The sequence below is a fragment of the Benincasa hispida genome, chromosome 11 (assembly GCF_009727055.1).
Source record: "Benincasa hispida cultivar B227 chromosome 11, ASM972705v1, whole genome shotgun sequence".
In the NCBI taxonomy this organism is placed as follows: domain Eukaryota; kingdom Viridiplantae; phylum Streptophyta; class Magnoliopsida; order Cucurbitales; family Cucurbitaceae; genus Benincasa; species Benincasa hispida.
Window position 1 is genome coordinate 61719560 of NC_052359.1, and position 27794 is coordinate 61747353.

Below are 27794 nucleotides of genomic sequence, written 5' to 3' on the forward strand. Positions count from 1 at the left end.
TACATATGTGTTTAGATCGTACAAAAGAATATACAATGAAAATCTCTATCTATATTGTTCATGGTTTCTGCAAGGTTGATGTATAATATAAATATCAAGATTGACGTATTAGCCTATGTAATTAACAAACATGTACAAAACTTGAGATAAGTAAATTGATATACCAAACAAATGCTAGATCATTTTATCAAACATGTGTTATTATCAAAATTAACTTTAATGTTTTGGAAATGATTTATTTTTAAAATTAAACAGTTAAAAAGTTAATCCAGATTCATCCTTAATAGTGTTGGTCAATACGTAAAAGAAGGGATATAATGAAGAAGGAAAAATGAGTAAACAATAAGGAAGGAAAATGAAAAGAAAAGAAGAAAAAGAAGCGGTTGGAGTAAAGATGAAAAATTGAATGAAAATGGAGGAAAATAGGTAATAAAAAGAAATTGCATGGTAAGGATAGGACTGAATTGGAGTTTGTGTGTTGGTCCAAAATAGGCCCAATAAGCAAAAACGACATCTCAACATGAGGAAAGGCAGCGTGGAATTGCCCTACGCTTTGAAAGAGCAAAATAGAAGGTCAATTAGATCAAACATCTTTGTTCTTGTAGGGGCTCTGCTCTTCATAGAGTTGGCGGAAAACTACCTTCATTTTCCCTTAACCAAACTAATCTAACGCACACATCTCCATCTCTCAACTCCATTTTTTATGCATTCTTTTTTCACTTAATTACTCCATCATCTCATCTTTCATTAGCCATTTGAGATATTCGACGTTTACATATCTCTATTGTACGCCTTCATGGTCTTGTTTTTTCTACCACTCAAAACGTCTCATCATTTATATATACTCGTGATCTTCTCCTTATCTGTTTACATTTCCAACGATCTTCCCCTCGAATAAAGGATAATATACTCTCCCTTCATATTCATTTATCTTATCATCTTTCCAACTTCAACGAGAGTCTATTCTTATTCAAGTTGATTCTTCTTCTTTCTTTAGAGCATTTTGCTTCTTTGATAGAGCTAAATTTATTCATTACTTTAGATTTGTACCCCAACACGAGAGTAATACTTTGGGGTTGCTCTCCAAAAACCATTACAAAGAAGTCCTAGGAGTTTCGAAGGAGACCTTGAGCTCATATTGGTCATGGGTTGAGAACGGGAATTGAATTCTTGAGACTGAATTTACCATTGTTCCTCAATAACTCAGTGGTAGTGAGATTTGCTGTTAATCTATTAATTATAGGTTCAAATCTTAATTGAGGAGATTTTGTTCGTTGCTTTTAATTACTATAGAAAAATATTAAAAGATATATTTTATAAAAATAAAAGGTAAAATTTGCGATTTGGCAATTAGATAGATACAGTCTAGGATGTACTTAAGTATTTTTTTTACAAACATAACTTTGATATTACTTGATACAAATTGGAAATACAACATGTGAAAATTGTAAGTCTATGTTGTGGCATTAGTTTGGATAATTTGGATGTTGTCCAACCTAATGTAAAAGGTACAGTTTGCCTTGATTTTGAAACATGTGGAAGGGAAAAGGGAGAAGGATTTACACAATTTTGGGAGTTTGCACTGTTTCTTAGTTTCAAAGGCAATTGAAAAAAAAAAAAAAAAAAAAAAGCCAAAACATATGTGAATGAGACACCCAATTTGGAGGACTATGTATAATTAAAAATGAAGGGAAGTACCACATTAACTATCTTCAAAATATGGTAACATATATATCCAAAGGGTTCCACTTCCAAGCTTTTCATATAATTATTTTTTCCTTTTTTCATGTTATTTTCTTTTCATATATAATCATGCCTTGACCAAATTTAAACAAAATATATTCTATAATTAACTTCACTCAAGCTAATTAAAACATATACCTACAAGGGAAAAAGAGGGCAGTGTGTTGAGAAATGATTGAAAAGAAATAAAACAAAAAGGAATTCAGAAATGAAATTCCTTAACTTTAAAGAAATAAAAAGACCACATTTCTTTTCTTAGCTTAATGATGGTTTTAAATTAAACATTGGTCGTTAATCCCTCATATTACCTGTAATCAAATATAGTTAATTACCTTTTCAGAAACACCATTGTAATTAATTACTTAATCAACACTCTAAAATTAAACTTGACCAACATGGCCAAAAGATTTTCAAACACTTGTGAACATGAGAGACTCTACTACAGAAAGTTCCTACCAAATTATTCATCCCCACCTCTTTGCTGCTACCTAATCCAAAAGCAGAAAAATAAAAATTTAAAAATAAAAATAAAAATCAAATTTGTTTCTCTATATATTAAATCCCATTTTTTCATCTTCTTTTATACCAAAATTTAAATCACCTTACTTACTTAATTCCATGGCTGCCCTTCACCTTCAGTTGCCTTCATCAATGGTGGCTATGGCTGCCTTTCTCTGTGTTTTGTCCTGTTTCTTGCCAGAGCTTGCATTTGCAAAAACAAGACACTATACTTTCAATGTATGTGCATTTCTCTTTTGTTCTTTTAATAAATAAGTTTACTTTTTATTTCATTTCTTATATGTTTATTAGCCACATTTTGGTTTCTGGTTTTTGTATGTCATTTTCTATATTCATCATTTTAAGAATTATTTTTAATTGTGTTTACTAATGTCTTTTAAGAATATGTCTGACTTTATTTTTTAATAGCTTTAAAATTGATTAATCGATTCAAATGCCTAATTTATGTGTATTTTTTCATCTTTTTAAGAATCAATTGTGTCTGGTAATGTGCTATTTTTTGGTTTTTGGTTTTTTTTTTTTTTTTTTTTTTCTTTGATAGATTCACATTATCATAAAGGTTATTTTGATGATGTTTTCTGAGGAATATATTTGAATTGACTTTTTTTGAATGTTTAAATATTTTTTAAACACTTATTTATAATTAAAATTAATCCAAATGTGCCTTATGAGATTGTTATTTGAGGAGTATTTTTGAAATGGTATTAAAGTTTAGAATTACAGGATGGAGTAGGGTTGGAAATAATTTAAAATTAAGAACTATATCACTATTCATCTAATATATTAATGTTCTTTTATTTTACTATATAATGTGTGCATTATTAATATTTTAAAAACTTAAAACCGACTTAATGATTTTGAAAAAAAAAATCAATTTTTCATTTAAACGAAATAAAGAGGATAGTTATCAAGTTGTGCATTCATGTTCACGTTCGAATTTCTTAAATGGAAAAAAAATAAGAAAGAAAACCGAAAGTAAGCACTAAATATATTTATAATCTTCTTAATTCTAAACATTAAATTAAGAATCTAAAATCGAAAAATTAAGAAAACAAAAGAAATAGATGTCGAGGTCTAAAAATGATAATATATACTTTGATGTGAATAGAATTTAAAATTTGTATTTTCAACTCACACTGAATTAATTTCAATTAGAATATATCACAATGTTGTCAAATACACCAAAAAAAAAAAAAATCTGAAAATAGTCCACAAAAGAGAACATTAAATAAGTTTTGCATACTTCATATAAGAATAAGTGAAGAAAAAAAAAAAAAAAAAAAACTTAGATGCTCTTTGACGGCATCTATCTTGATGTATTTCAAGGGATTATCTAATAAAATTATGACACATATAAATAATTTTTTTAAAAAATTAATATTTTTCTTTATGTAAGAAAATATGATTTATATGGATTGCACCTAATCAATACTCATATCTTATATTAGATGAAATATAGAAGTTACTAATTCTCAAGTGTTGTATATTTTAGTGGCTATAATTTTTTAATGGGTCCAACTATTTAAATAAAAAAAACCATTTACCAAATTATTGTCGATGATTTAAAGATTAATTTTGTAAGGATTTAGAAACTTTATTGATATATCGTAGTATAAGAATTAAAAATATTGATTTATTTGAGAAGATAGATAATGAAATTTAGTAGAGGATAATTGTGATGCAGTAGTAGTTTCAATCAATTTGTAAATATTGGAATTGGTTACTTAAATTTATGATTTTTTTTTATAGAATTTAATGTAAAGCCCCTCCCGAACAAAAATTGAGTACTAAAGTTTGAATCATGATTTATCAGATAAAATACCAAAATGTGACGAGACTGTGCCACACGGTGAAGGTCCTAACGGTAAATGGGCAGCTCCCAGGGCCGCCATTAGTGGCTAGAGAAGGCGACCGAGTCCTCATCAAGGTCATCAACCACGTGCCAGACAATGTCACCATCCACTGGCACGGTGTCCGCCAGCTCCGAACTGGTTGGGCCGACGGACCGGCTTACGTCACCCAATGTCCGATCCAGACCGGCCAATCCTACACTTACAATTTCACCCTCAATGGGCAAAGAGGGACTCTACTTTGGCATGCCCACATCTCGTGGCTTAGAGCTACGATTTACGGCCCCATTATAATCCTCCCTCACCGCAACGAATCATACCCTTTTGAGAAGCCCCACAGAGAAGTTCCAATTATTTTGGGTGAGCTTAGACTTCATTTGTTAATTATTTCGATTAAAATCAAATAGTTTTCAAATCAGATATTAATTAATTAATTAGAGATAATGGATGGGATTGAAAGTGGATGTAAAGGAAGTGGGTTTTGTGCAGGGGAGTGGTTTAATGTGAATCCAGAGAGTGTGATTCAACAAGCTTTACAAACGGGAGGAGGGCCAAATGTTTCTGATGCTTACACCATTAATGGACTTCCTGGCCCTCTCTATAACTGCTCTTCTAAAGGTACTCTCACTATTACTATTATAAGCCTTTTTTTTTTAAAGGTGTCTAATATGTTCTTGATATTTAGTTTAGGCTGATAATTAATACTGACGAAGAAATTAAGAAACAAAAACTTATATGTTAGGTACGAAAGTTTTTTTTTTTTTTTTTTTCCTAATAGCTAATAAGAACTAAAATTAGTCCATTTTAAAATAATTATGAAAATGAAATTTTAAAATTAATTTTTATAACATGAAAAAAGAGTGAAAATTAATTCATAATAATGATTTAACTATTTTAAATTAATTAATAAATATTAACATTAAATACTACTTAGTAATAATATCATAGTTTAAAATTGTAAGTAATAGACTAAATAAAAACGTTACTCAAATTTTATGAGTAATTTTGTAATGTTTTGAAACTTAAGGATATTTAAAATTAAACTACAATTTAATTTAAGGACTAAAAATATAATATTTTGAAATTTAAGAACTAAATGAAAACTAGATTTAAAACGTATAAACTAGAAAGACATTTTTTTCTAAATATTTTGTTGTTTTTTAAGTAAGTTAAAATGTTTATTGTTTATATCTTATTCATATTATGGACTTTTTATTGTTTATTTTCTTTTATGTTTGCTGATTTTATTTTTATAGTATATAGAAAATATTTATCTATCATGCACGTGGATATTAAACCTATGAAAATGTGAAAATGTTAGCGAGCAAAGGAAAATTTAATACTATAAGCATAAGAATAAATTTGGAGGTTCACAAATCTATTTCTTTATTTATTTTTTTCAGTATAATAGAGAGAGAATGAAGCGGCAAGACATCACTGATTGAGTTAGACTTGTTTTTGACATCTATTTAATAATTTATAATATTTTAAAATAAAATAAAATCATAAAATTTTAATTTTATTTGTAAATAAGTATTGAACGAAAGTGGGAGTTAAATTATTGGCATTGATACTTTGTTCAGATACATTCAAGTTAAAGGTGAAGCCAGGAAAAACATATTTACTCCGATTGATCAACGCTGCACTCAACGATGAACTCTTCTTCACCATCGCCAACCACTCCCTCACCGTCGTCGACGTCGACGCCTCCTACGTTAAGCCTTTTCAAACCGATGTCGTATTGCTCAGCCCTGGCCAAACCTCCAACGTCCTTCTCAAAACCAATCCCAATTTCACCATTAATTCCACTTTCCTCATGGCCGCTCGCCCTTACTTCACCGGCCAGGGCACTTTCGACAATTCCACCACCGTCGGAATCCTCCAATACGGCCACTCTCCAACCACCCCGATTCCGACTATAATTCCCAATCTGCCCGCAATTAACGACACCAATTTCGTCGCCAATTTCTCCAGAAAATTACGATCCCTAGCCACCGCCAAATTCCCTGTTAACGTCCCTCAAACGGTGGACAAGAAATTTTTCTTCACCGTCGGACTTGGAACTGCCCCTTGCCCCAAAAACGCCACGTGTCAAGGTCCCAATGGCACGAAATTTGCTGCCTCTGTCAACAATGTCTCTTTTGCCCTCCCGTCGACGGCGATTATGCAGGCCTATTACTCCCGTCGGGCTAATGGGGTTTACCGGACTGATTTCCCGGCGCGCCCGATATTTCCGTTTAACTATACCGGAACGCCGCCGAATAATACGTTTGTGAGTAACAGTACGAGTTTGGTGGTGTTGCCGTACAATGCGAGCGTGGAGGTGGTTTTGCAGGGGACGAGTATTTTGGGGGCGGAGAGTCATCCTCTTCATCTTCATGGATATAATTTCTACATAGTTGGGGAAGGTTTTGGAAACTTCGACCCTAATAAGGATCCGGCTAATTTCAATCTTGTTGACCCTGTTGAGAGGAATACCGCCGGCGTTCCGGCCGCCGGCTGGATCGCCTTCCGTTTCTTCGCTGACAACCCAGGTCAGATTAGATTCTCTCTTTCAACGTCTAATTTTTTTTTATTATTATTTAAGCTCTGTTTGGATTAACATGAAAAAATATATATTTTTAAAAAAATTCATTTTTATTTAAAACAATTTTTTATAAAAATCGACTAAAATATAAGATGTTTTGGACAAATGGCCAAATTGTAATATAATTTTTAATAAATGTTTAAAAAGGTTTTTACTTGTGAAACTAGCCCAAAAAAAAAACAAACAAAACAAAACAAATACAGCCATCAAATCTCATAATTTAAGAAAAAGACAAGTATGCCTCTATTCGATTCCTATATTTTTAGTGTATTTAAAAAATCTACTAATTTAAATAAAATTTAATTATCTAACCACTTAACTTGAAAAAAATACAAGAAAATCATAGTAATATCTACTTTAATCACAAAAATAATAATAACAAAAAATGTCTCTTCAATTAAAAAACAATAATAGCAAAAAAAAAAAAGTCTCCATTTAAAAAAATAAAAATAACAGAAAATATCTCATCCAACACCCAGGTAGAAATTCAAATACAGCATGTAAACCAACTAATCTACCATGTGTAAATGGTAATGCAAGTATCCTAAAGCAATAATCATGATAATTAAAATTTAGATCCGGAATAAAGTAAATATCTTATACTCAAAATAAATAATTGTCAAATATGTTCTACCTATAAACACTTGAAAGTTTTATCATACGTAGATACCTTCTATTTACCTTCTCCTCATAAAGAGCCAAAACTTTTCTCATAATAAACATTCACAAATACCTCCAACTTATAACAAATTTAACCGTTCTTAGTCTTACACACATATTAAAAATAATTAAATAGTCTCAATTAATTAAGGATTGCAACAAAGATCTTAATTCACTAAATTTCGCCACCATATCCACCCTCTTCACCTCTTCTCCTCCATAATCTTTCATGTCATCGTCATCGATTTAAATCTCCGTTTCATCTTTCATCTCAATCTTCATTGATTTAGATTAAGAAAAAAAATACACATTTACCTGCCTTAAGTTTGAATATGTTTCGAGATTATTAATCTAATGTGCAGGGAGTACTTAAACTATTGTTGTTGGGTATTGGTTCAATTAGAATCTCTATGGGATTATGGGACACTGTGATACTTGAATGGGAGATGAAAAGGCTTTATATATATTAAAAAAGAAAAAAAAAGAAAGAAAAAATCTATTAAATATTTAGAATGATAAAATCTTAATTTTTAAAATAAAAATAATTAGTAAACAAAATCTATACGAAGATTTTATTTTAACCGCTACATGATCACCGTTTGTGGTCAATGGTAGAATGGAGAAACCAGTTTAGTAGTGGGGACCCCGAAACAACCCAATGGCCATTAATCAATAATCCTGAAAATAGGCCTCTACCATAATTTCTCCAAAATATATTTAAAAAACGTTGTCAAATCCTCTAATTTCTTTCAAAATAATTTTTTTAAAAAAATTAAATACTTAAAAATGTATTACAAACACACCATTAATTAAATTTTTAAATAGAGTTACAAACTTTCAATGTTGTTTCTAACATTTCTCTAACATATTCTACCTTTTTTTTTTTTTTTTACTAACAAATTCATTATTATTAAACTTTAGATTTTTATATTTAATAAGTTCGTAAATTTAAAAAACATTTGATTATCTCAATGACCTAATAGCAAAGAATTGAGAATCCAATGATTTATTTAAAAGTTGAAGAACTTAAGAATACATTTAAGTGAAAATACTTATTAGAAACGAAATTGAAATTTTGAAGATCTATTATAAACTTTTTAAGTTCAAGAATATATTTGATGAAGTTTCAAAGGTTGAAGCATTAAACTGGTAGTTTAACATATGATACGATGGCTTAAATGACACTATAAATTGAGATAGATTTCTATGTTCGATGGTTGGAGGTAACAAAATTAGCAATAGGCATTCCTCACGTTATTAAAGATAAGAATGTGTATTAAAATGATATACATAGACTAAAACAAGATTATAAAAGATACAACTAACAATTTTCAAACACCTATTAAAATCAATGTTTTAAAGATTGAGTTGGACAGAAATATCGACAAAATGTCATAAACTAATGGACATTTCTAAAACATTAAATAAACTAAAAATACTAATTGGATTAAAAATAAACATTATTCCAATTTTGAGAAGTTCGAAATTCTAATTATTATTAAGTCCACATTTTTATGGTATAACGGTAGATGTTGGGCTAATAAACATGTAAATAAATGTCCATATTTGGATGAAAATTTTGACATTCCAATTAAAATTAGATGAAACATTAAAAAAAAAAAAAAGAAATGTCATAGCATAGCATCACACTAAAATTAGTATATTTTGGGTGATGAAACAGGGGTGTGGTTCATGCATTGTCATTTGGATGTGCATACAAGTTGGGGGCTGAGAATGGCCTGGATTGTACTCGACGGCCCAAAGCCCAACCAGAAACTGCCGCCGCCGCCAGCCGATCTCCCAAAGTGTTAAATATCAAGACTTTTTCATTTGCCTAAAATTTTGGTTTTCTTTTTCCTTTAACTTAATAATTGCCCCATTCTTTTCTTTGTCGTGTGTGTTTTGTTTAAAGGTAACACGGTTGGCTTCTTTCTTCTTCCTCCTCTCGCATCTTTCCTCTTCTGTAATACTTGAGAACAAACCAACAGCAGCTTCTGAGCATGCATTGCCCACTTTCTTTTTTGCCCAAATGAATAATCTGTCTCTTTCACTTCTTCATTCTTCTGTCTCTATTATCTTTGATTCAGCCACTGTCTATTGTAAACAATGAAACTTTACCTTACAGTTAAACATGTCATTGCCATTCATACGATTTTCGAAGTGGTACAATTCGTTACAAATACTGAGCAGAAAGGATGAAGCTGATATCCACATTTATTCATAAAGACTGTTGAAATATATACATTACATAGGTTACAGCATCAGCATGGAAAAGTACTGCTCAAATTCTTCATCAATCGTCGGGGCTCTAGCTCTTGATTGAGCCTCTGCATTAAGAGAATGAATGTGATTAGTAAATGGAAAACCAGCTCATAATAGGGAAAACAGGAAAACGGATTAGTAAAGAGCAATGATTGATGTCTTTAATACCGTGGTTTACAGTCCATCGTCCAGACGAAAGAATATACGTATCCGGGTTCAACCCGTTTGAATAGAGAAGTTCCTCAAGTTCCTGGTCTGTGCATTGCTTAAAGTCATCATTTCCATATTCTGCACAATCATAATCTTCATGGCTATCCAATTCAAGTAGATGTTCCTGAAGTTTGTGAATTGATTCTATTCTATTTTCGCCGCTTGCAAACGCTGCTTCCTGTTCGGTGGAGCTCGATTCCATAGCTGTGGAACTTTCAACAGAGAAATGGGTGCTTTCAGAACTTGCCCCACCAAAACTCATAGATTGTGTGGTAGAACTGTCGTATGTGCACGTTATGGCCTGGTTTGGTTCAAATTTTCCTCCATGAAATACAGAAGTTGCAGAATCAGACTCCTCACTCAAGCTATTGCTATCTTTTACTGATTCCAGCCTTGACCCCTCTTCGAAACACAGTACATTGGCATTCCCCTTTATGAACTGTGCATCCATGTGCTCGGTTTCGGATAGGCCACCATACAGAAAAGCAGACTTAGAAGGGAACCCTTCACTGCAGTGTTTATGCTTTGCTGAAGGCAAGCCCAAATGTTCAGCTTGTAGCTTTCTTTTCTTGTTCAAGTCAAAAGGGTTTGTCCTAAGCTTAGAAATAACATAGAAGCTGCAAAAAAAATTAGAAAACAACATAATTCATCGGTTAAGAGACGAGAAACAAGCTGCAATCTTCCATTAATTAGAATGCAAGACAGGAACTACAGGAGTTAATGCTTCAAACTCTCACAAAATTACTTCATGGAAAAAGCTTGGGGAAAATTCTGGAACTGGGGAACATAAGAAACCCATAGAATGATGCAAAACAGTGAAATCAATACCAAATTTGGGACAGAGATCGATAAACAAAAGAATTCCAGCAACCAAAACATGAAAACAAGGTCTAAGAACATTCTAAATATGAGTTTGATTAACACTTTGACTGGATGTAATCTCGTTCCAAAAGGGGCTTGTAACTTGTAGAACCCAATTGGTAGGTTACGTTTTCAGTCTTCTAATTTCCCAATTTGTATTCTAAATTATTGAAATAGCTAACAAGTTGATTCATACCAGCAAGGCAAAATAGCAGACCCCATCAAGCGATTGAAACTTTAAAAAGGGAAAGAGATCAGACTTCCTTAAATTAGTATAGCATGGATCAAGATTGTTCTTTACTAGAAAAGACCCTAAACCACATCTGATCCCCATCCACAATTTCAATAACTAAACCAACGAAAGAACAGACCTACTAGAAATCTTCACTCTATCAAACGAAAAAGAGGGGAAAAGACCAAATAAAGGAAGAGCAAAGACTCGTTATACAGTACAAGAAACAGATTCCAAAACTGATAAAACTACAAGAACTTTAAAACCCAGATGCTAAACCTGTTGATCTCAGTTGGGTTTTGTTCCTTCTCCTCCATCTGAACACCGAAGACGAGAAAATCGATCGGATGCAGAGACGCAAATCCAAACCTACAAACCCAGAAACGAAATCCAAGAACACTGGAAAAAGAAATGGAAAAAACTAAAAAATTTTGGAGTAACAGCAGGTTGAGCAATTGGCAGGATAGTTCTTTTTGGTGTCTTTTCAAATCAAATCAGACCCAGAAAAGGGGAGAAAATGGGCAACAAAATTGGGGAACTGGGTGTTAATGGTGCGCGCCAACGAGTGAGATTCAGACACGTCCATTTCGGGTTCACGTGGGTGGCACAAGGAAGTTGCTTCCTTCGTCCTCCCCAATCCCATTCCCTCTCATTACTGCGCTTTGGTTTGTTTCTTTCTCTTTCTTCAAAGTATTTTCAATGGATAACTGTTGATAGCTACTTTTGTGAAATTATATCTCATTTCTTCCTGTCTTTTTAGGATCTTATATTGCGGATAATGCAAGGATATCCATATTTTACGAACTTATTTGAGTTTTTAAAATACTTCTTTTTTTTTTTTATATATATAAAAAAAACATGTAATAGATTTTTAAGTGAAAATACTAAAGAATCGTTGACTTGAACACAAGGATCAAAATATCGATAGTATATATCTGTAAATTAAAAAGTTCGACATCTGATATCAACGATTGATAGATATTTTTTATAAATACTAATAAAACATTAAAAGAAAAAAGTCATCATTAATCTAAATATAAAGATATACTTTAATAACAAGATCCATAACTTAATTTATAAGTAAAAATAACTTAATTATTAATCTTTTTTTTTTGTTTTGATGTTGGTAGTGTAAAATTAAAATTTTCATATTAATATCAATATTGATATTTTAATTTTTGTTTTAATACGCCTTGTTATATATAGTATAACAATCTCGATCTAAAGGATAAATGTTCAAATTTCCCTAAGTTTTAAAATTCTAAAAACCGTTGAAAATATAAAGCAAAATATATTGATTATGATAGCATGAGTATCTAAATAAATGATGAGAGATTGACCAAACTGTCGAGAAGCTGGAATCTTCTTCATATTGTTGAACCAGAAAAGGGCACATAATAAATCATGGATCCAAGAATGGATTTACATTACCAAGTCAATTATTAATTGATTCAATAACTATGGTTAGTTATTTATACTTTATAGAAGTCAATTATTAAGTCCTGCATTTAACATAATTAACAATTGTCCATTCTTTAAAAGTAATCGTAGCTGGATTTTATTATTATTATTATTATTATTATTGGCATTTTCGTGCTTAACTCGAACAGAGTTCTTTTAGTTTGAAGTACTTAACTTTGTTTTGAGTAATCTGTTTATAGAAGTTTCATAATTTATTGATTTAGTCATTCATTCCTGAGGAAACGAATAAATTTGATTCTAATGATCTACCAATTACTTCTATGCAAACTATTTTTTCTTTTCAAAGGAAAAAATCTAAAACATTAAGCTCTATTTGGTACTCATTTAATTTTTTGTTTTTGTTTTCGAAAATTAAGCTTATTTCATCCACATGTCTTACAATGATTTGCATCTTTTTTAAGTACAATTGTTGAATTTTTACCCAAATTTCAAAAACAAAAACAACTTTTTGAAAGTTACTTATCAAAATTTGGCTTGTTTTTTAAACCATTGGTAAAAAGTAGATAACAAAAGAAGAAATTTGGTGGTGGAAATAATGACCATAGGCTTAATTTTAAAAAACAAAAACAAGAGACAAAATTGTTACCAAACGGACCTAAATCATCAACTTTTAAGATGATACACAAAGAAGCATAGATGGAGAAACAAGTAAAACTCAAGCAGTATATAGTCTTTCAAAGGGGAAAAAAGATTATATTATATCTTAATTGCAATTTACCTTCATTTTTTTGTTGTTACAAGTTACAGAGCTACAACTACACAAAACAATTTGTTAGCATGACGAATGAACTCATGTACACAAACACCCGGCCACATCTGGGATCTCTCTTTTTCTACATTAACCTATAAACTGCTTCGTTTTGCAGACCCTAACTTCAGATGGATTTTCTAAAACAAACAGGAAAGGATAAATTTATACCCGAAACAGTTTCGCTGAGCTCTTGATGTCGTCAAGGAAAAGGTTGTAGTAGACAATCTCAGAAACTCTCCAACAAGTCACAGAAGTCACATATCTATTCAACAGTTAGAATGCTGTTTGAGATTTGGGTTCTCCAAAGAACCATCACTCTGCTATAGAGCTCAGTAAATATGAATCCTTGATGGTCATCCAGAGGTGCATAGCTTGTTGTTCTTAAACAAATGTCGTGGGTAGAAACGAAACTTTCCTTTCACAATGATGCACTAATAGATTTGTCGTAAGCTGTTCGGAAACGAAGACCAGAGCCTTTATGTCTCGACGTGGGGCATATCCAGCTGAAAATATTTGGGCCAAGAATCTGTAGTAATGAGATAGAGCAGCTGAGATAGCATACAGATAAGACTGGGCAGTCCAACACCCAGCTATGGGTTACAAAAACCAGAATTACAAACGGTACAAGGTGATCAGCTAGCACTGCATTTATGCAGCGTCTGTTTGAATTTCATGTCCATGAAAGCTACCTGACAATGGACGAATGCATTCTAGGTTGTACAGTCTAATAAATGCCATGTCCAAATGCAACAAAAAGAAAGCCGACAATTAAGTCATTATGCAGATTCAACATAACATTTTCCACACTTTATGATCAACCATAGACATGAATAAGCCTTGAGTATATATGATCCTAAGTCCTTTTTATAGCATCAATGGTTTCTCTCACCTAAAAACCAGGCAAAAAAGAGGAAGGGAAACAAACTATAATAAGTACCGTCGTAAGATTCTCGAAGGCACCAAGATCATATGGATGTGAATACACGTTCCCACCTTTCTCCGCAAGCCACATAGCTCTTACACCTTCGTGATACTAAAAAGCAAATAAAATGCCTGGTAAATCTGCCTGAATTAGCAATTCACTGACAAATAAACTGACAAGAAACAGAACCCTTAGAAACTAACCTCTATTGTAGTCTTGTTGTGCAAAATGAGGTAAATGTGCCAACCTAAAAGAACAGTCAAAGCCATACTTAGAGGGAATAGCAACAGCCCAGCAACAATCTGTATCAGTGACAATAAGCATAACTAATTTAAACCAAGGACCGATAAAAGAGAAACAAGCATCAAAAGTGGAAATAAAAAAGAAAAAAAAGAAGGATGCAGTATGTATTTTACATAAACAGTCCTAAAAGGGCCTCCAACTTGCTGCTCATCCTTAAGAGGATCAATTGTAAGACTGCCAAGGAGTAATACCTGAAGATTCAACAAACAATTTTACAAAAAATTAAAATCAAGGAGGATGCCTGTAAGCAACTACCAGTGTTTTTAAATGCCCAAGGCATAATGACCCTCTGGAGCTTAGGTGCAAGGAGCACAAAAAGGCGTAGGCTTTTTTTTGTGAGGTGCAATATATAAAAATATTAAAAATATACATATATCTTCCAATCACAAGAAATTTTGCATTTAGACTTAGTTAACTTGATTATTTTAGTTAATAAAGAATGAAACCCCTTAAGTATTACTATTTTTTAAAAATGATAAAAAAGTCCCAAGGCCCAGGGCTTTGAGCCTTGGGGCTTCACAAAAGGCGCGCCTTATTTTGTGAGCCTCGCCTTTCCAAGGCAAGGCGCCAGACATGCGCCTTGGGCCTAGGCATGCACCCAAAGAGGGCTTTCTAAAACACTGGCAACTACTTCAATAAGTAAAATACAAGGAAAGAAACAAAGAAAGAATCATGAGTAAATAAGCTAATAGACTGTAAATAGAGAGTCCAAATCACATTGCATCAAATGACTTACCAGGGAGTAGATACATGCAACTACAGCGTACACGACAAACACGAAGAACACCTTATAGTTTTCATGGCCGACGCAATTATTTATCCAAATGCAATGGTGGTCCTTTACAGTTTATAAACAATCTTTAGCACAATATCTGCATAAGATTTTAAGCGGTAAGGTACTATATAAAGAAAGACAATACATACCATTCGCAAAATGCATCTTTTGCAAACTCGACAATGATGTGCACGAGGAGGCTTGTATTGAGAACACTTTTGGCAGTATCTCAGGTCACCTCCCTGCAATAGAATCGACGCGGTACAAATTCTTCATGGCTTATTATAATGAAAGCAAACACATTATCAAAGATTCAATCAAATTTCCTTCAACAATTAGTTCTGTTATTATGGAAATGAATCTCATAAATGCTAATCGGGTTGTACGAATCGGTCCGCCTTTATATAATGGCAGATCAAGAAGTCTCATAGAAGTTTCCTATTCATACGTCGGTTCCTCACTATCCAACAAGATAGCAACTGATTAGTCAACACGAATAGAAATACAACAACATTCAGCTAGAAACAGGAAAAAGGGAGGATCGAATTATCAATTCGCTATAGCTGAGAAAAAAACCCACGGGACTAACTAAGACTTTTCAACTTCAATTCCAAAGCTGGTTCAGAATGAGATCAAGGGAATAAGATCTACATCGCCGTTGTTTAAAGGACTCTTATTACCATAAATCAAATGGCTTCAACTCCGTGAGAGATCGTAATTACCAAATAAAAGAAAGCAAAAGCAATTAAAAAACAACACCGAGCATTGGGTACCTTACGCTTGATCTCGTGAATAGGGTTTTCGGAATCCTCGATGTCAGGCATGTAGGTCGAAGGGACCCGACCGGGATCCGTAAAGATAGCGAGGGCGTAATTGGTGATGCACATGAGAGCGACGGCGGTGAAGACGATGGCGTTCATAATTCCAGGCGAGGACATAAGGCCGAACCAGCGGTCGATGAAGACGAAGAGGGTGGAGAAGTAGATAAATGAGATTGCCAAGACGACGACGGTGACAGGAGGAGAAAAGGTAAAGCCCCGCTTCATCTTATAGGGAAGCGGGTGAAGGAGACACACCGGCGGCAGGGCTCCGGCGGCTCCGGCGGGTTAGGGGAATTATTCCGGTAAGAAATGGGGATGTTAAGAAGGAAAGGAAGGAGGCTTAAATGTAGAAAAGTGAACGGCACCGGTGGCTTGCATTTTACGAATTTGGGCTTTGGTTCATTGTTCCTTTAACGAAAGCGTTCCTCTTTTAGGTGTGTACTCAACAGTAAATTAATTGGTTTAGAAGCTTATTGCGTTGCGTATCATTATTTCATATTTCCATTTCTCAAAATATTTATATTTCTTTTCCCTTTCATTTCAAACTAACCATACCACTTCATAATATTTAAATACGAATATCTAGAAATGTAATCTACTAATATCTAGAAATGTTCAGTTTTTTCATGGGACGGAATTTCGCAATTAAGCAAGAAATAGGAGGTAAGCGAGAAAAAAATCTTGTGAACTAAATGGGAACGAAGACGGGGAATGTATTTTCCGTTCCCACCTCCGCTCCAATCTCAATTAGTTGACTTTTTTTATAAAAAAAATGGGCAAAAATTCTCCGTGAGGAACCCGATCTCCACAAATCCCTGCGGGCAAACTCCGCTCCGATCTCCGTGGAAAATTTCGGAGAGTGAGACAAGGATGGAGAATGGCATCCCGACCCCCCTGCTCCGTGGACATCTCTACTAATATCTTTCGACTATTAACTACTTAGTCATATTTTTCTCAAATGAAAAAAATGTTACTTTGATTGTATTCAAGGTTTGAAATATAATGTCCCAAATTTACGAAAATATTCATATCCATTATGGATATTGATAGAAATTGTTATGATTAGTTATTGAAATAGCTTAATTAGACTATAATTGACCATTTTTAATCATAATTTCTATGAAATAAGACAACATTTAGATGTATATTGTAATTATATCTGTAAAATTTATGAGAGTATAAATTTATAAAGGAAATGAAAATTATTAAAAAATAATATAAAATTTTAAAAATATTTTGAGATGAAAGTCAGAAAACAAAGCTAAGAACTAAGAAAAGTTGTAAATTAAAAAATAATAATAAAAAACTTAATTATTTATTGAAAATGACATTGACGTGTGAAACTATAGACTTGTGTGTAACTAGAATCGTAAAACTGAAAAAACTTAAATTAAGCTAACGTAGTTAATTAAAAAATACAATTTTTCTCAAAATGGTGAAGTTTCTCTAAATTTCATCCAAATCTTGAGATTTCGTCGAAAGGATGGAAGTCGAAATATTCACGAAATTTCTAAATTTCTCGAACTTTTCTTGAAATTTCAAGAATTTTCATTGGAATTGTGGGAAAAACAAATTTTCATCTATCAAAATTTTGAAGTGATCAAAATCTCAAAATTGAAAATTCTAAACCACTTGTATTAGTTTACTCAAAAACCGAAAAAGAGAAAATTGTCGTAAATACTATTTTGTATTTCCCAATTAGTTATAATCAAACATTATTTTAAAACTCTCACTTGCTAAAGTTTTTACTATTTTACTTTCATCATTTTTTTTATTCCTTGCTTCAGAGTTTGCTCTCAAGCTAAACAAATTTTTTTTTACTATTTTATATTCATCATTTTTTTATTACTTGCTACCGTATTTACTCTTCAGGTAAAATAATTTACATCTCCAACGCATACTATTATAATTCAATTATAATAAACTATAAGTATAATAACAACTTTTTGTCCCAATGTTTCCTAATTTTTTTCCAAACTTCTCATTTGAGTGCCAAATTTATTTTAATTACTGAAATTTAACAAATAAATATATTTTTTTTATTTCAATTCTTAAATATTTAAATTTTATATTTTTGTTTATAAAGATTCAAGTCCATATCAAGTTTATTTTGTAGTGTGCTAAGTTAGGATTGACAACAAAATAGCAAAAACATAAACACCAAAATTATTATGTTTAGCAATTTAAGGGGAAAAAAACATTTAAAAAAGTTTAGATAAAATGAAGAAACTGCATACTAATATGTTAAAAACTAATGGATTTTTTTTTTTTTTTTTTTTGCAAATATATATATATTTTTAAATGTAAAAAAACTAAAGCAAAATGGAACTAAAACGCTACAAAATCTTTAGGAGGTTCACAATTTAACCATTGACTATAAACAGACGAGAGTAAAGTTTTTCTTGATGTGGATAGGTTTACACTAATTTTAAAAGGTATTTTTTTAATTAAAATATCATTTTATTTCATATACTTTAATATTAATTCTATTCTAATATTTGTACTTTGAATGATCCAATTTAGATCAAGTAATGAATCTTAAATTTAGTCTTTAAAAAATAACTTTTTACTGAATTTTGTTATATAATCATAATAAATTTCATTTAAAAGACCATGTAAATAACTTTTAAAATTTTATAATGGAATATACTGATGGTTTTTTTTTTTTTTGAAAAAAATCCAACAAATAAACTAAACGCATAGATCAACTTGAAAATTTATTGAAAGCACAAAGACTAAAATTAGATAATAGAAAGAACGCATACTAAAATAAAACGAAACTAAAAATATAAAGATGAGAATTATATTTTAATTTTTTCTTAGTTCAATAGGTGAGAGTGGAGATTTGATCCTTGTATTTCTTAATCGATAATGTAACCTTGATTAATTAAATTCAGCTTAGGTGGTTTAAAACATGGCTGTTAAAAAATTGTTTAACTGTCTCTTTATCTTATACTTTACATTAGAAGACTACAATATTTTAATATGTAATAGTAGAACTGAATTGGTTAAAATCAGCAAATATGGTCTTCTATTATTGTTGTTGTTGGGAGATAGAGATTTAATAATGGAAATGAGAAAAGAAAAAGGGGAAATGGCGTTGACATTTTAGTCTATTTTCTTGGATTTTATAAAATAAATGAAACAAATATCTTTGACTTCATAAATTCGTTGGAAAAAGCTGTATTGGTTGAAAAACTATCATGGATGTTGAAACTTTGAATTTAGTAATATTTTAGGTAAAAATATATTTTTGTTTTGAGATTTTGAATCTATTATATTTTAAAATGTTACGCATTTAATTTTTTGAGTTTTGAGTTTGGTTTCAATTTAGTTCTAAAATTTTTAAATGTTACAATTTTATTATTGACATTTGAGTTTTGCTTCAATTTGATTAATATGTTTCAAGATTTATAATTTTAACTTCGATTTTTCCATGAAATACTCAATTTTCAGGTATTTTATGTCAACAAATTAAAAATCCTTAAATGTATTATAATTAATTAAATTTCACTAATTTTTATCACATTTAAGATTAAATTTAAATTTCAGCATAATTATTTTTAATTAATTAATGGAGATTAACATCAACGATTGAAAGTGAGTATTTAATGAAAAATTAAGGTAAAAATTGTAAAATCTTGAAAATCGGGACTAATTGAAATAAAACTCAAATCTCAAAGATAAAAATGTAACATTTTGAAATTTAGGGATAAAATTAAAATAAAACTCAAAACATAAAGACTAATTGTGTAACATTTTGAAATCTAAAACTAAATAAAAACTAGAACGAAAACTTATAGACAAAAAAGAATTATTCTCAATATTTTAGTTATATGAAAAATATAAATTAGGCCTATTTTCATTTTTTACGTGTGGAGATTGAATCATAGACCAGGAATATAATAGATTAGGTCTAATTTTATAAATTATAATATACCAAAGTAGACTATTACATTTGTATAATCCCGACCAAGTGACAATAGTAAAAAAAAAAAATATTAAAAAACAATTATAATAATAAAGAAAAAAAACCTAGTTACAAATAAGTAGGATAGGGTTCTAAAACTATAGTATAGGCCCCACAATATTAAACAATTTCATAATGTGGTCTAAAACCATATTTATATAGTTCACAATTTTATTACAACCACTTCTCTATTTTGAGAGTGAAGTTATTTTGTATGATTTTGTTACTACTGATTTATTTTTTTTTCTCTTTTGTAGAGTAATTATGGTTCCATTTTAATAATTTAGAAAATTCGAGGGTCCTAACTCTTCTAATTAAAAATGCATAGGTATAATAATTAAAGAATATAACATGGAGATAAAGTTTCCTCCATTTTTTTAATCTACGACAAATCTATACTTTATATTAAAAGGGACAATAGGAGAGAATTGTTAACTTTCCTCTTTGTCTTTCAATTTTTTAAAAATATCTACTTTATCTTCAAATCTTTTTCATTTAAAACTTCTATGACAAGATACGTTATTTATGAAATGACAGGGTTAGGGGTGTTAAAAAAACCTGACCCGAAAAAATCAATCAACCCAACCCAACCCGTGAGGTTTGAATTGAGTTATCAACTCATCTGGGTTGGGTTAAGTTCAAATAAATAAAAAATTTATGGGTTTGGTTGATTCATAGGTTCATCTAATATAACCCAAACCAACCCGAATTTATTATTAACTTTAAAATATGTTTTTTTATTACTTATAACACAATTATTTATAAATATATTGATTTTAATTTTATTTAATTTCAATATTTTTTTGAATAATTTATTCTTCAACAACTCTCAAAATTAGTTTCTTTGCACTTTAGAAAGAAAAATTTCACTGTATAAATTGAAATTGAGTTGTTAATCTTAATTCAATATATGGAAATAATTAAATTAGATTTTTACATATCTACGTTTTGTTTTTTTAGAACAAATTTTTAAATAAATGATTAGATTAACCCGAATCAACCCAATCCAACCCAAATATTTCATAGTTGGGTTGGGTTACATTAAGCTTTTTTTAGAACAAAATTTTAAATAAATGATCCGATTAACCCGAACCAACTCAACCAAAATATTTTATAGTTAGGTTGGATTGAGTTCATTTTTTAATAATAGGTTGGGTTAAAAAATTTTACAATCCGAACAATTGGTTTGGGTCTAAAAAATCTTTCAACTCAACCCGACTCAACCCATAAACACCCCTACAAATAAATATGTAGATATTCGTAACTTCAAGGTTAAGTAGAAATTCTCTTTAATATCCCACTCACTAAAAAAAAATCTTAATTGATTTGAGGAGTTTATTTACTGGTTCATTGATTTTAATAACTCATTTATTTTTGTTTGTTTGGTTATTTTGCTTGAAGATGAAAAAAGAGTGTAGGGAGAGAAAGATGTAGGAATGAAACAAATAAAGATCAAATAGTCTTGAAAAAGATGATCATTTCACATGTGATCCCATATAATTTGTTTTACTCGGTTTTTTTTTTCTATTTTTAATTCAATTGATGTGTATATAAATATTTGATTTTTCATAGATTTCATGATATCTATCATATTTATTTTATCTGAAGTAAATATAACAACTCACCTAAATAAAATTCATTTGATGTCATATAATGAATACATAACTTTTACCAATTTGTTTTCTCCATTTTTATTATTTAAAATTTGGTTTATTTCTATGCATGGTATCTAAATATAAAAACTCATTCCCATACCACCTAATTTTTAAAATTTTATTTTTAGTGTGAATTGTTGATTTATTTGTAGTCCATGCGAAATAGATTGGACCATACACATTTTTATATATATATATAAATTAAAAAAACATATATTGAAAGATGCTTGAAAGAGGAAAAGAATCGTTAAGATCTTCTGGATTTAGTTTCTACCTATTTATCTTTTCTTATATTATTTACTAATATATGCCCTAAAAAATTTCAGCCCCTCACTTTTACTAATAACCATTAATTAGGCCAATTATCTACTAAAAATTGGTTGAAGATTTTTTTTTAATTAAATAGTTTCAGAAGTTTGTAGGATTAGATGTTAGACAAAAAAAAAAAAAAAAAATGATTACCATATCCCAACATTTGTATTATTATAACTTGATTTTATTTTTCAGTTCTTCATTTTTTTTCTTTTTTTAAAGTATTAAATGGCTGAAGTATATAATTGAAAGGGTAGTTTAAGATTAAATATTAGCTACAGTTATATAAAATATTATTTTACTTTTTTCAACCGGATGAAAACCTCTGCTAAAAGAAAAAACAAAGTTAAATATAAAGTGAAAATTTAAAAAGATTGACATATAATCTTTTGATCAATCAAATTGTGTAAAAGATGTCACCATTTTATCGTTTTTAATATGAGTTATTTTAAAATATATAGTTTAATTTAGGTATTAAGGTTGTTCTAAAAACATAATATGATTATATATTAATTTAGGTATGTGTAAAAACAAACTTAAACATTTAAAAATATAAAAACCAAAAGCGCAATAATGGGGCAAGTAATTCGAATAAGAAAAAAAAAACACAACATTTTAATTTTAATAATTTACATTTTTTTATATATATAAGTCAACTTACTAGCTTGTTTATATGTTCTTAATGTAATTATTTTAAACGTTACCAACCACGTGCAAAAGCATGTGTTATGAAACTAGTGGTTCTAAATAAGAAGATATAAAAATACTTTAAAGTTTATCAATTTGAACCTCAAATTAATTAAACAATAAATTTTCGTAAATGTATCAATTTACACTTTCTACGACGTTTCATTATTTGACGTTTCATTATTTGAAAAAATCTTATGCGAAATTTATAATTGTATCAATTAACATGTAGACTTTTTTTTAAGTGAATTGATTTAGACTCTTAAGGATTGTATTCATGTTTTTTTCATCGTTTTCAATATTTTACTTAGCTTATTTTCAAACATTCTCATTTTGATAAAGATTTTCTATTCATTTTCAAGAATGTGGGTTTTCTCTTTTCCCTTCTCCATTTGTTTTTCATCTTTTATATAATTTTATATTGAATAGTTAATTACATAATTAATTAATATTAATTTAACAAAAATAATATAAATATAAATTTTAATAAATTAATAATAATCTATTAAAATACTTACTTAACTTATTTTTACAATTACAATTTATTAAATGAATGTAATTATTTTTTTAATAAATAAATAATTAATTAAATAACAATATCTTAAATATATTTATTTAGTAAATTAGGATTAACTCAATTTAGTTAGTACAAAATTTTATATTCAACAATAATAATTTATTACATTTTTTATAATCAAGCAATTATTTATTGAAATTAATTTTAATTTGATATTTCCAATTAAACATATAAAACTTTTTTAGTATTATTATTATCCTATCATATTTTTATCTCATTTTTCACTTTTTATATGACAATTTTTTTGGTATTATTTAATTAAACTTTTTATATGACAAGTTTATTTTTTTTTTTATTTAATTAAACTTAAAATTACTAACATTGAATTTAAGATTAAGAATTATATTATCATTAATACGATATTCATTTAATATACTAACTAGCTAATTTTAATTATAAATTACTCAATTTTTAAATATTTATAATTAAAATTATCACAATTTTTAATTAATTAACTTTTATCAATATATTGAATAATATTTATTTTTAACTACTTAATCTATTACAATTATATAAGATTGTCATACTTAATTTTACAAATTAAATACAAACACAATTTTTTTTCATAAATTTAAATTTTCCATGTACAAACAAACACGGTCATCTTTGATTTTCAAATATTTTATTCTCATTGCATCTATAAAACCTTAAATTAAATGACTCATTAGAGAAAATTTCTTTTGAAAATTGTTCATGTATTTACCATAATCATCAAATTTGTAAAACCAATGATTAAAGTTTACACGTGTTTGAGAATTAATTAATAATTTTTAAATAATCATAATAAATTGTCTAAATTGATGGACTTATAAAAATTTATGAAATCCATTAACTAGTACATTTCTCAAAGTTTGAGGATATATTTTTTAATATATATATATATATATAAAAGAAAATACGGGGATGAAGATAGAATGGGAGAGTGGAGCAAAATTCTCATTACTTATGTGGATGAATCAAAATTAACAATAAATTTCAATTTGCTCAATTCAAAAGGATGAACTTTCAGGGCTAATTAACGACAAAGAGTAAGTCAGAAATCTTCCGATTTTCCCTTCGGGAATGTCTCTGAGAAAAGAAAAAACGAACGAACGAACATTTAGCATTTGGGCAGATCGGAAGGCGGCGGCGGAAGCTTCTGATTGGGGCGTTTTCCGTCCTGTACAATCCAGGCCATTTTCAATCCCCAGCTGGTATGAACTTCCAAGTGGCAGTGCATAAACCAAGCCCCTGGATTATCAGCGACGAACCGGATCGCCACCCAGCCGCCGGACGGGACCCCGATGGTGTTCCTCTCCGCCGGATCAGCGAGGTTGAATCTGGCCGGGTCTTTGTTCGGGTCGAAATTTCCGATGCCTTGACCCACCACGAAGAAATTGAAGCCGTGCAGGTGGAGAGGGTGGCTCTCTGCCGTCACGATGCTCGTGTCCTGCATTACCAATTCCACGGCGGTGTTGTACGGTAGCACCGCCACCTTTGTTCCGCTACTGACCATCAAGTTCTTCGGCGGCGTGCCTGCACCAGCCACCAAGTAAGATATTTTATTTTAGGTAAAAATAGCTATGCAATTTACAAAACTGTCCAAGAGATACTAATTAAGTGTTAAATCAATAAGTTCAATTATAAATTTGATTTGTGTTTAGTTGGTCTGTCGTTTTTAAAATTATAAATCTAGTCTTTAAATTCCGTAGTTCGAACTTGGAATTTATTTGATAATAATTTTATTTTAAAAATGTACGTTGGTTTCTTCTCAATTTTTTAATTATGGTTTTTATTTTTGTTAAAAGGAATATAATGGAATCAAATTTAAAAATTATTTTTTATTTTTAAATTTTAATTTGACTTTTAAAAATATTAAGGAGAATTGAAAAAGAAGATATAAAAATGTATTGATTCAAGTGATAAATTGATTACAAGCTTGATTTTCAAGAAGGCAAAACTAAAGATTAAAATGATTATTAAATTGAGTCTTAGATATATATATATTTTTTTAGAGTTAAATGACTTTAAAATCTAGAAATTAAATTTGTAATTTAACCAAATCAATACATTTCTAATAATGCTAAATTTCAATAGAATTTAATGGATTCCTAAATTTTAACAGATAGATTATATCGCGTACCTGTGTAGTTGAATTTGATCGGCGGATTGGCCGGAAAATCAGTGGTGTAAACGCCGTTAGATTTGTTAAAAAAATGTGCTTGTAGAAGAGCTGTGTTTGGCTGAACGAACGTGACATTATTAATCGACGCCGACAGCCTCGTATTATTCGGGCCTTGACAGGATCGGTTCCTCCAGCACGGCAGCAACCCCAAACCCACCGTGAAAAAGAATCTCCGATCAACCCTCGTCGGTAATTTGGCCGGAAATTTCGAATTCGCCAAACTCCGAATCTTCGCATTAAATTTGATCGAAAAACTCGTGTCGTTGAACCGGGGAAGGACCGGTTTGAGAAGAGGGAGCTTGTTGTTGCTCTTCAGCAGAGATTTTGTGGGTTCGTATTGGAGGAGGCCGGTGACGGTGGTGTTGTCGAAGGCGGCGGGTGCGGTGGCGTAGGGGCGGGCGGCGATGAGGAATGTGGCATTGGGAGCATTGGATTTGGTGTGGAGTAGTACGTTCATGGTCTGTCCTGGAGAGATCAAAACGGTGTCGGTTTTGAAGGGCTTGACGTAAACGGCATCGGCTTCGACAACGGTGAGGGTGTGGTTGGCGATGCTGAAGAAAAGCTCGTCGTTGAGTGCGGCATTGATCAATCGGACTAAATAGGATTTGGCTGGTTTTACCTTGAGCTTGAAGGTATCTGCAATCCACCACATTTCAATTTTGCAAATTAAAACCATCCCCTTTGCTTCGGGAAAAATGGATTACCATATAGTTCTCTTTATTTATTTAATTATTTATTTTTTTTTTTTAAAAAAATTAAGTTTATCAACAATTAAAAATAATTTTAAAAAAATGAAAAATAAAATCCACGTCATAATTATTTTAAAATTGGGAAAGTAATAGAAAAAGAGAAGTTAAGCATGAATGTGAAGTACCTTGAGCAGAGCAATTATACGAAGGACCAGGGAGGCCATTAAAGGTAAAAGCATCAGAAATATTCGGAGCACCACCATTTTGCATGGCTTGGTTTATGACAGCCTCTGTATCAGCCTTCCACCACTCCCCTGCATAATCAAATCTCTTCCAACTTTTAACTTACCCAATAAACAAAAGTCCTTCAAATTTTCAAACAGATTTTCTTACCAAATATGATGTGAACTTCTTTAAAAGGCTGAGGAAAAGGGTAAGGCTGATGGGCTTTTGGGAGAATGATTATTGGACCATACACTGTTGATCTTAGCCATGAGATATGAGCATGCCAAAACAATGTCCCTCTCTGCCCTTTCACCGTGAAGTTATACACATAGCTCTGCCCTGTTTGGATTGGACATTGCGTCACGTACGCTGGCCCATCCGCCCATCCGCTCCGTAGCTGCCGCACTCCGTGCCTTTGTTAACAATACAAAATTACTACAGGTACCACAATCTATTAGCTTAAACTATTTGGGACTCGGTATGATCGTACCAATGTAGGGATATATTGTTTTGGACGTGATTGACGACTTTGATTATGAGGCGGTCGCCTTCCCTAGCGATGATTCTCGGCCCTGGAAACTGCCCGTTAACGGTTACGATGGTCTTTGTTTGGCAGAGCCTTGTTACATTCTGCAATTGTATCTGCAACAAATTTTGACAAATGATCACAAGAATTATAGTTGTGTAATGTTTTTGGGAATGTCAAAGGGTGAAGAATGAAGCTCACTTGAAACTTGTAGTGCCTGGTGATTCCTGCATTGGCTATGTATGGAAGTAAACAGAGAAGAATATTAACAAAGAAGGCAAAGAAAAAGATGGCTTTTTGAGAGATAAAGGCCATTTTTTTTCCTTCTCGATTCTGACTTAGAGTTGTGTTTGGGGATGAAAAGAATGACATAAAATGAGATGTTTTTATAGGGAGGAAATCAATTGGTGGGTTTGGTTTGGTTAATTAGGTGAATTTAACAACATATTTGTTATCTTGTGTGTTTTATGAGTTTCTCAACATCAACTTGTAGTTGCTGCTAGAGTTTTGTTTTAGAGTGAAATTGAAGTCTTTGTTTAAACTAAACCCATTTTACATTTACTTTAAGACATTACTTGTTTTAATCAGCTACTTGATGTCCATATGGAAAAAAAAGGTAAAACAAATATTTTCATCCTAAGATATCCGTCATTCTAAAATCAATAGTTTTGATCATTCTCCATTTCATTCCTTTTTTTTTTTTGGCAAAAAAACAACAAGAAACTTACTTCATGTATTAATTTTAGGACTCATTAAAATATATATAAGAAATAAAAATGATAGAAGTATTGAAGAATTTCAATTCTTAGAGTAGAAAAAAGAATGTTAGGGAAGTTTTGTGATATAAGCATAATGAATAAAAATAGAGGTTTGAGGGAAGGGGAAATAGGGGTATGAGGCAGAAAGGCTTCAACCTCCAATTGGTGGCACTTTCTAATCAAAAGCTAAGAAGGAATAGAATGTTCCACCCACCTGTTGACCAGCAACCCTGCTTAGTTTCAATGGATGGTT

At 30.7% G+C, this 27794-nt stretch overlaps 4 protein-coding genes across 6 annotated transcripts; 1 reads left to right on the forward strand and 3 right to left on the reverse strand.

The window, feature by feature from the left end:
- Positions 1-2323: 2323 nt before the first annotated feature.
- Positions 2324-9417, forward strand: LOC120091140 (laccase-17-like). Its single transcript, XM_039049008.1, has 5 exons — positions 2324-2481; positions 4076-4472; positions 4602-4730; positions 5696-6646; positions 9041-9417. The coding sequence occupies exons 1-5, from the start codon at positions 2362-2364 to the stop codon at positions 9169-9171; spliced, it is 1728 nt and encodes a 575-aa protein (XP_038904936.1). The 5' UTR covers positions 2324-2361; the 3' UTR covers positions 9172-9417.
- Positions 9418-9542: 125 nt separating this feature from the next.
- LOC120091141 (protein FAR-RED ELONGATED HYPOCOTYL 1-like) lies at positions 9543-11635 on the reverse strand. Its single transcript, XM_039049009.1, has 3 exons — positions 11204-11635; positions 9790-10448; positions 9543-9686 (listed from the first exon to the last, which is right to left on the reverse strand). Exons 1-3 carry the CDS (start codon positions 11239-11241, stop codon positions 9613-9615), a joined length of 771 nt encoding a protein of 256 aa, XP_038904937.1. The 5' UTR covers positions 11242-11635; the 3' UTR covers positions 9543-9612.
- A 1438-nt stretch (positions 11636-13073) lies between these two features.
- LOC120092154 (probable protein S-acyltransferase 16) lies at positions 13074-16436 on the reverse strand. 3 transcript variants are annotated; one of them, XR_005485926.1, is made up of 7 exons: positions 15931-16436; positions 15307-15399; positions 15119-15220; positions 14496-14573; positions 14283-14381; positions 14095-14210; positions 13074-13683 (listed from the first exon to the last, which is right to left on the reverse strand). XR_005485926.1 is itself a non-coding variant. In XM_039050377.1 (7 exons), the coding sequence occupies exons 1-7, from the start codon at positions 16201-16203 to the stop codon at positions 13576-13578; spliced, it is 849 nt and encodes a 282-aa protein (XP_038906305.1). In that variant the 5' UTR covers positions 16204-16429; the 3' UTR covers positions 13074-13575. The 3 variants fall into 3 exon arrangements, 2 of the variants coding, with proteins under 2 accessions (XP_038906305.1, XP_038906307.1); XM_039050377.1 differs by having other exon boundaries at positions 14095-14190; positions 15931-16429; XM_039050379.1 differs by lacking the exon at positions 15119-15220 and having other exon boundaries at positions 14095-14190; positions 15931-16432.
- Positions 16437-24089: 7653 nt separating this feature from the next.
- Positions 24090-27215, reverse strand: LOC120091381 (laccase-17-like). The gene is made up of 6 exons (XM_039049382.1): positions 26985-27215; positions 26748-26899; positions 26426-26670; positions 26218-26346; positions 25302-25979; positions 24090-24694 (listed from the first exon to the last, which is right to left on the reverse strand). Exons 1-6 carry the CDS (start codon positions 27153-27155, stop codon positions 24279-24281), a joined length of 1791 nt encoding a protein of 596 aa, XP_038905310.1. The 5' UTR covers positions 27156-27215; the 3' UTR covers positions 24090-24278.
- Positions 27216-27794: the final 579 nt, after the last annotated feature.

Bases quoted from the DNA above. Each gene is read 5' to 3' on its own strand.
- LOC120091140 (XM_039049008.1), top strand. From the start codon at position 2,362: ATGGCTGCCCTTCACCTTCAGTTGCCTTCATCAATGGTGGCTATGGCT. The intron at 4,731-5,695 runs GTACTCTCACTA...TACTTTGTTCAG, and splicing joins CTATAACTGCTCTTCTAAAG to ATACATTCAAGTTAAAGGTG. The intron at 6,647-9,040 runs GTCAGATTAGAT...GTGATGAAACAG, and splicing joins TTTCTTCGCTGACAACCCAG to GGGTGTGGTTCATGCATTGT.
- LOC120091141 (XM_039049009.1), bottom strand. From the start codon at position 11,241: ATGGAGGAGAAGGAACAAAACCCAACTGAGATCAACAG. The intron at 10,449-11,203 runs GTTTAGCATCTG...TTTTTTTTGCAG, and splicing joins AACCCAACTGAGATCAACAG to CTTCTATGTTATTTCTAAGC. The intron at 9,687-9,789 runs GTATTAAAGACA...CTCTTAATGCAG, and splicing joins ACGATGGACTGTAAACCACG to AGGCTCAATCAAGAGCTAGA.
- LOC120092154 (XM_039050377.1), bottom strand. From the start codon at position 16,203: ATGAAGCGGGGCTTTACCTTTTCTCCTCCTGTCACCGTCGTCGTCTTG. The intron at 15,400-15,930 runs GTACCCAATGCT...ATTCTATTGCAG, and splicing joins TTCACGAGATCAAGCGTAAG to GGAGGTGACCTGAGATACTG. The intron at 14,191-14,282 runs GTTAGTTTCTAA...TTTGCTTTTTAG, and splicing joins ACAACAAGACTACAATAGAG to TATCACGAAGGTGTAAGAGC.
- LOC120091381 (XM_039049382.1), bottom strand. From the start codon at position 27,155: ATGTCATTCTTTTCATCCCCAAACACAACTCTAAGTCAGAATCGAGAA. The intron at 25,980-26,217 runs GTACTTCACATT...GGTGGATTGCAG, and splicing joins GTATAATTGCTCTGCTCAAG to ATACCTTCAAGCTCAAGGTA. The intron at 24,695-25,301 runs GTACGCGATATA...TGGCTGGTGCAG, and splicing joins GATCAAATTCAACTACACAG to GCACGCCGCCGAAGAACTTG.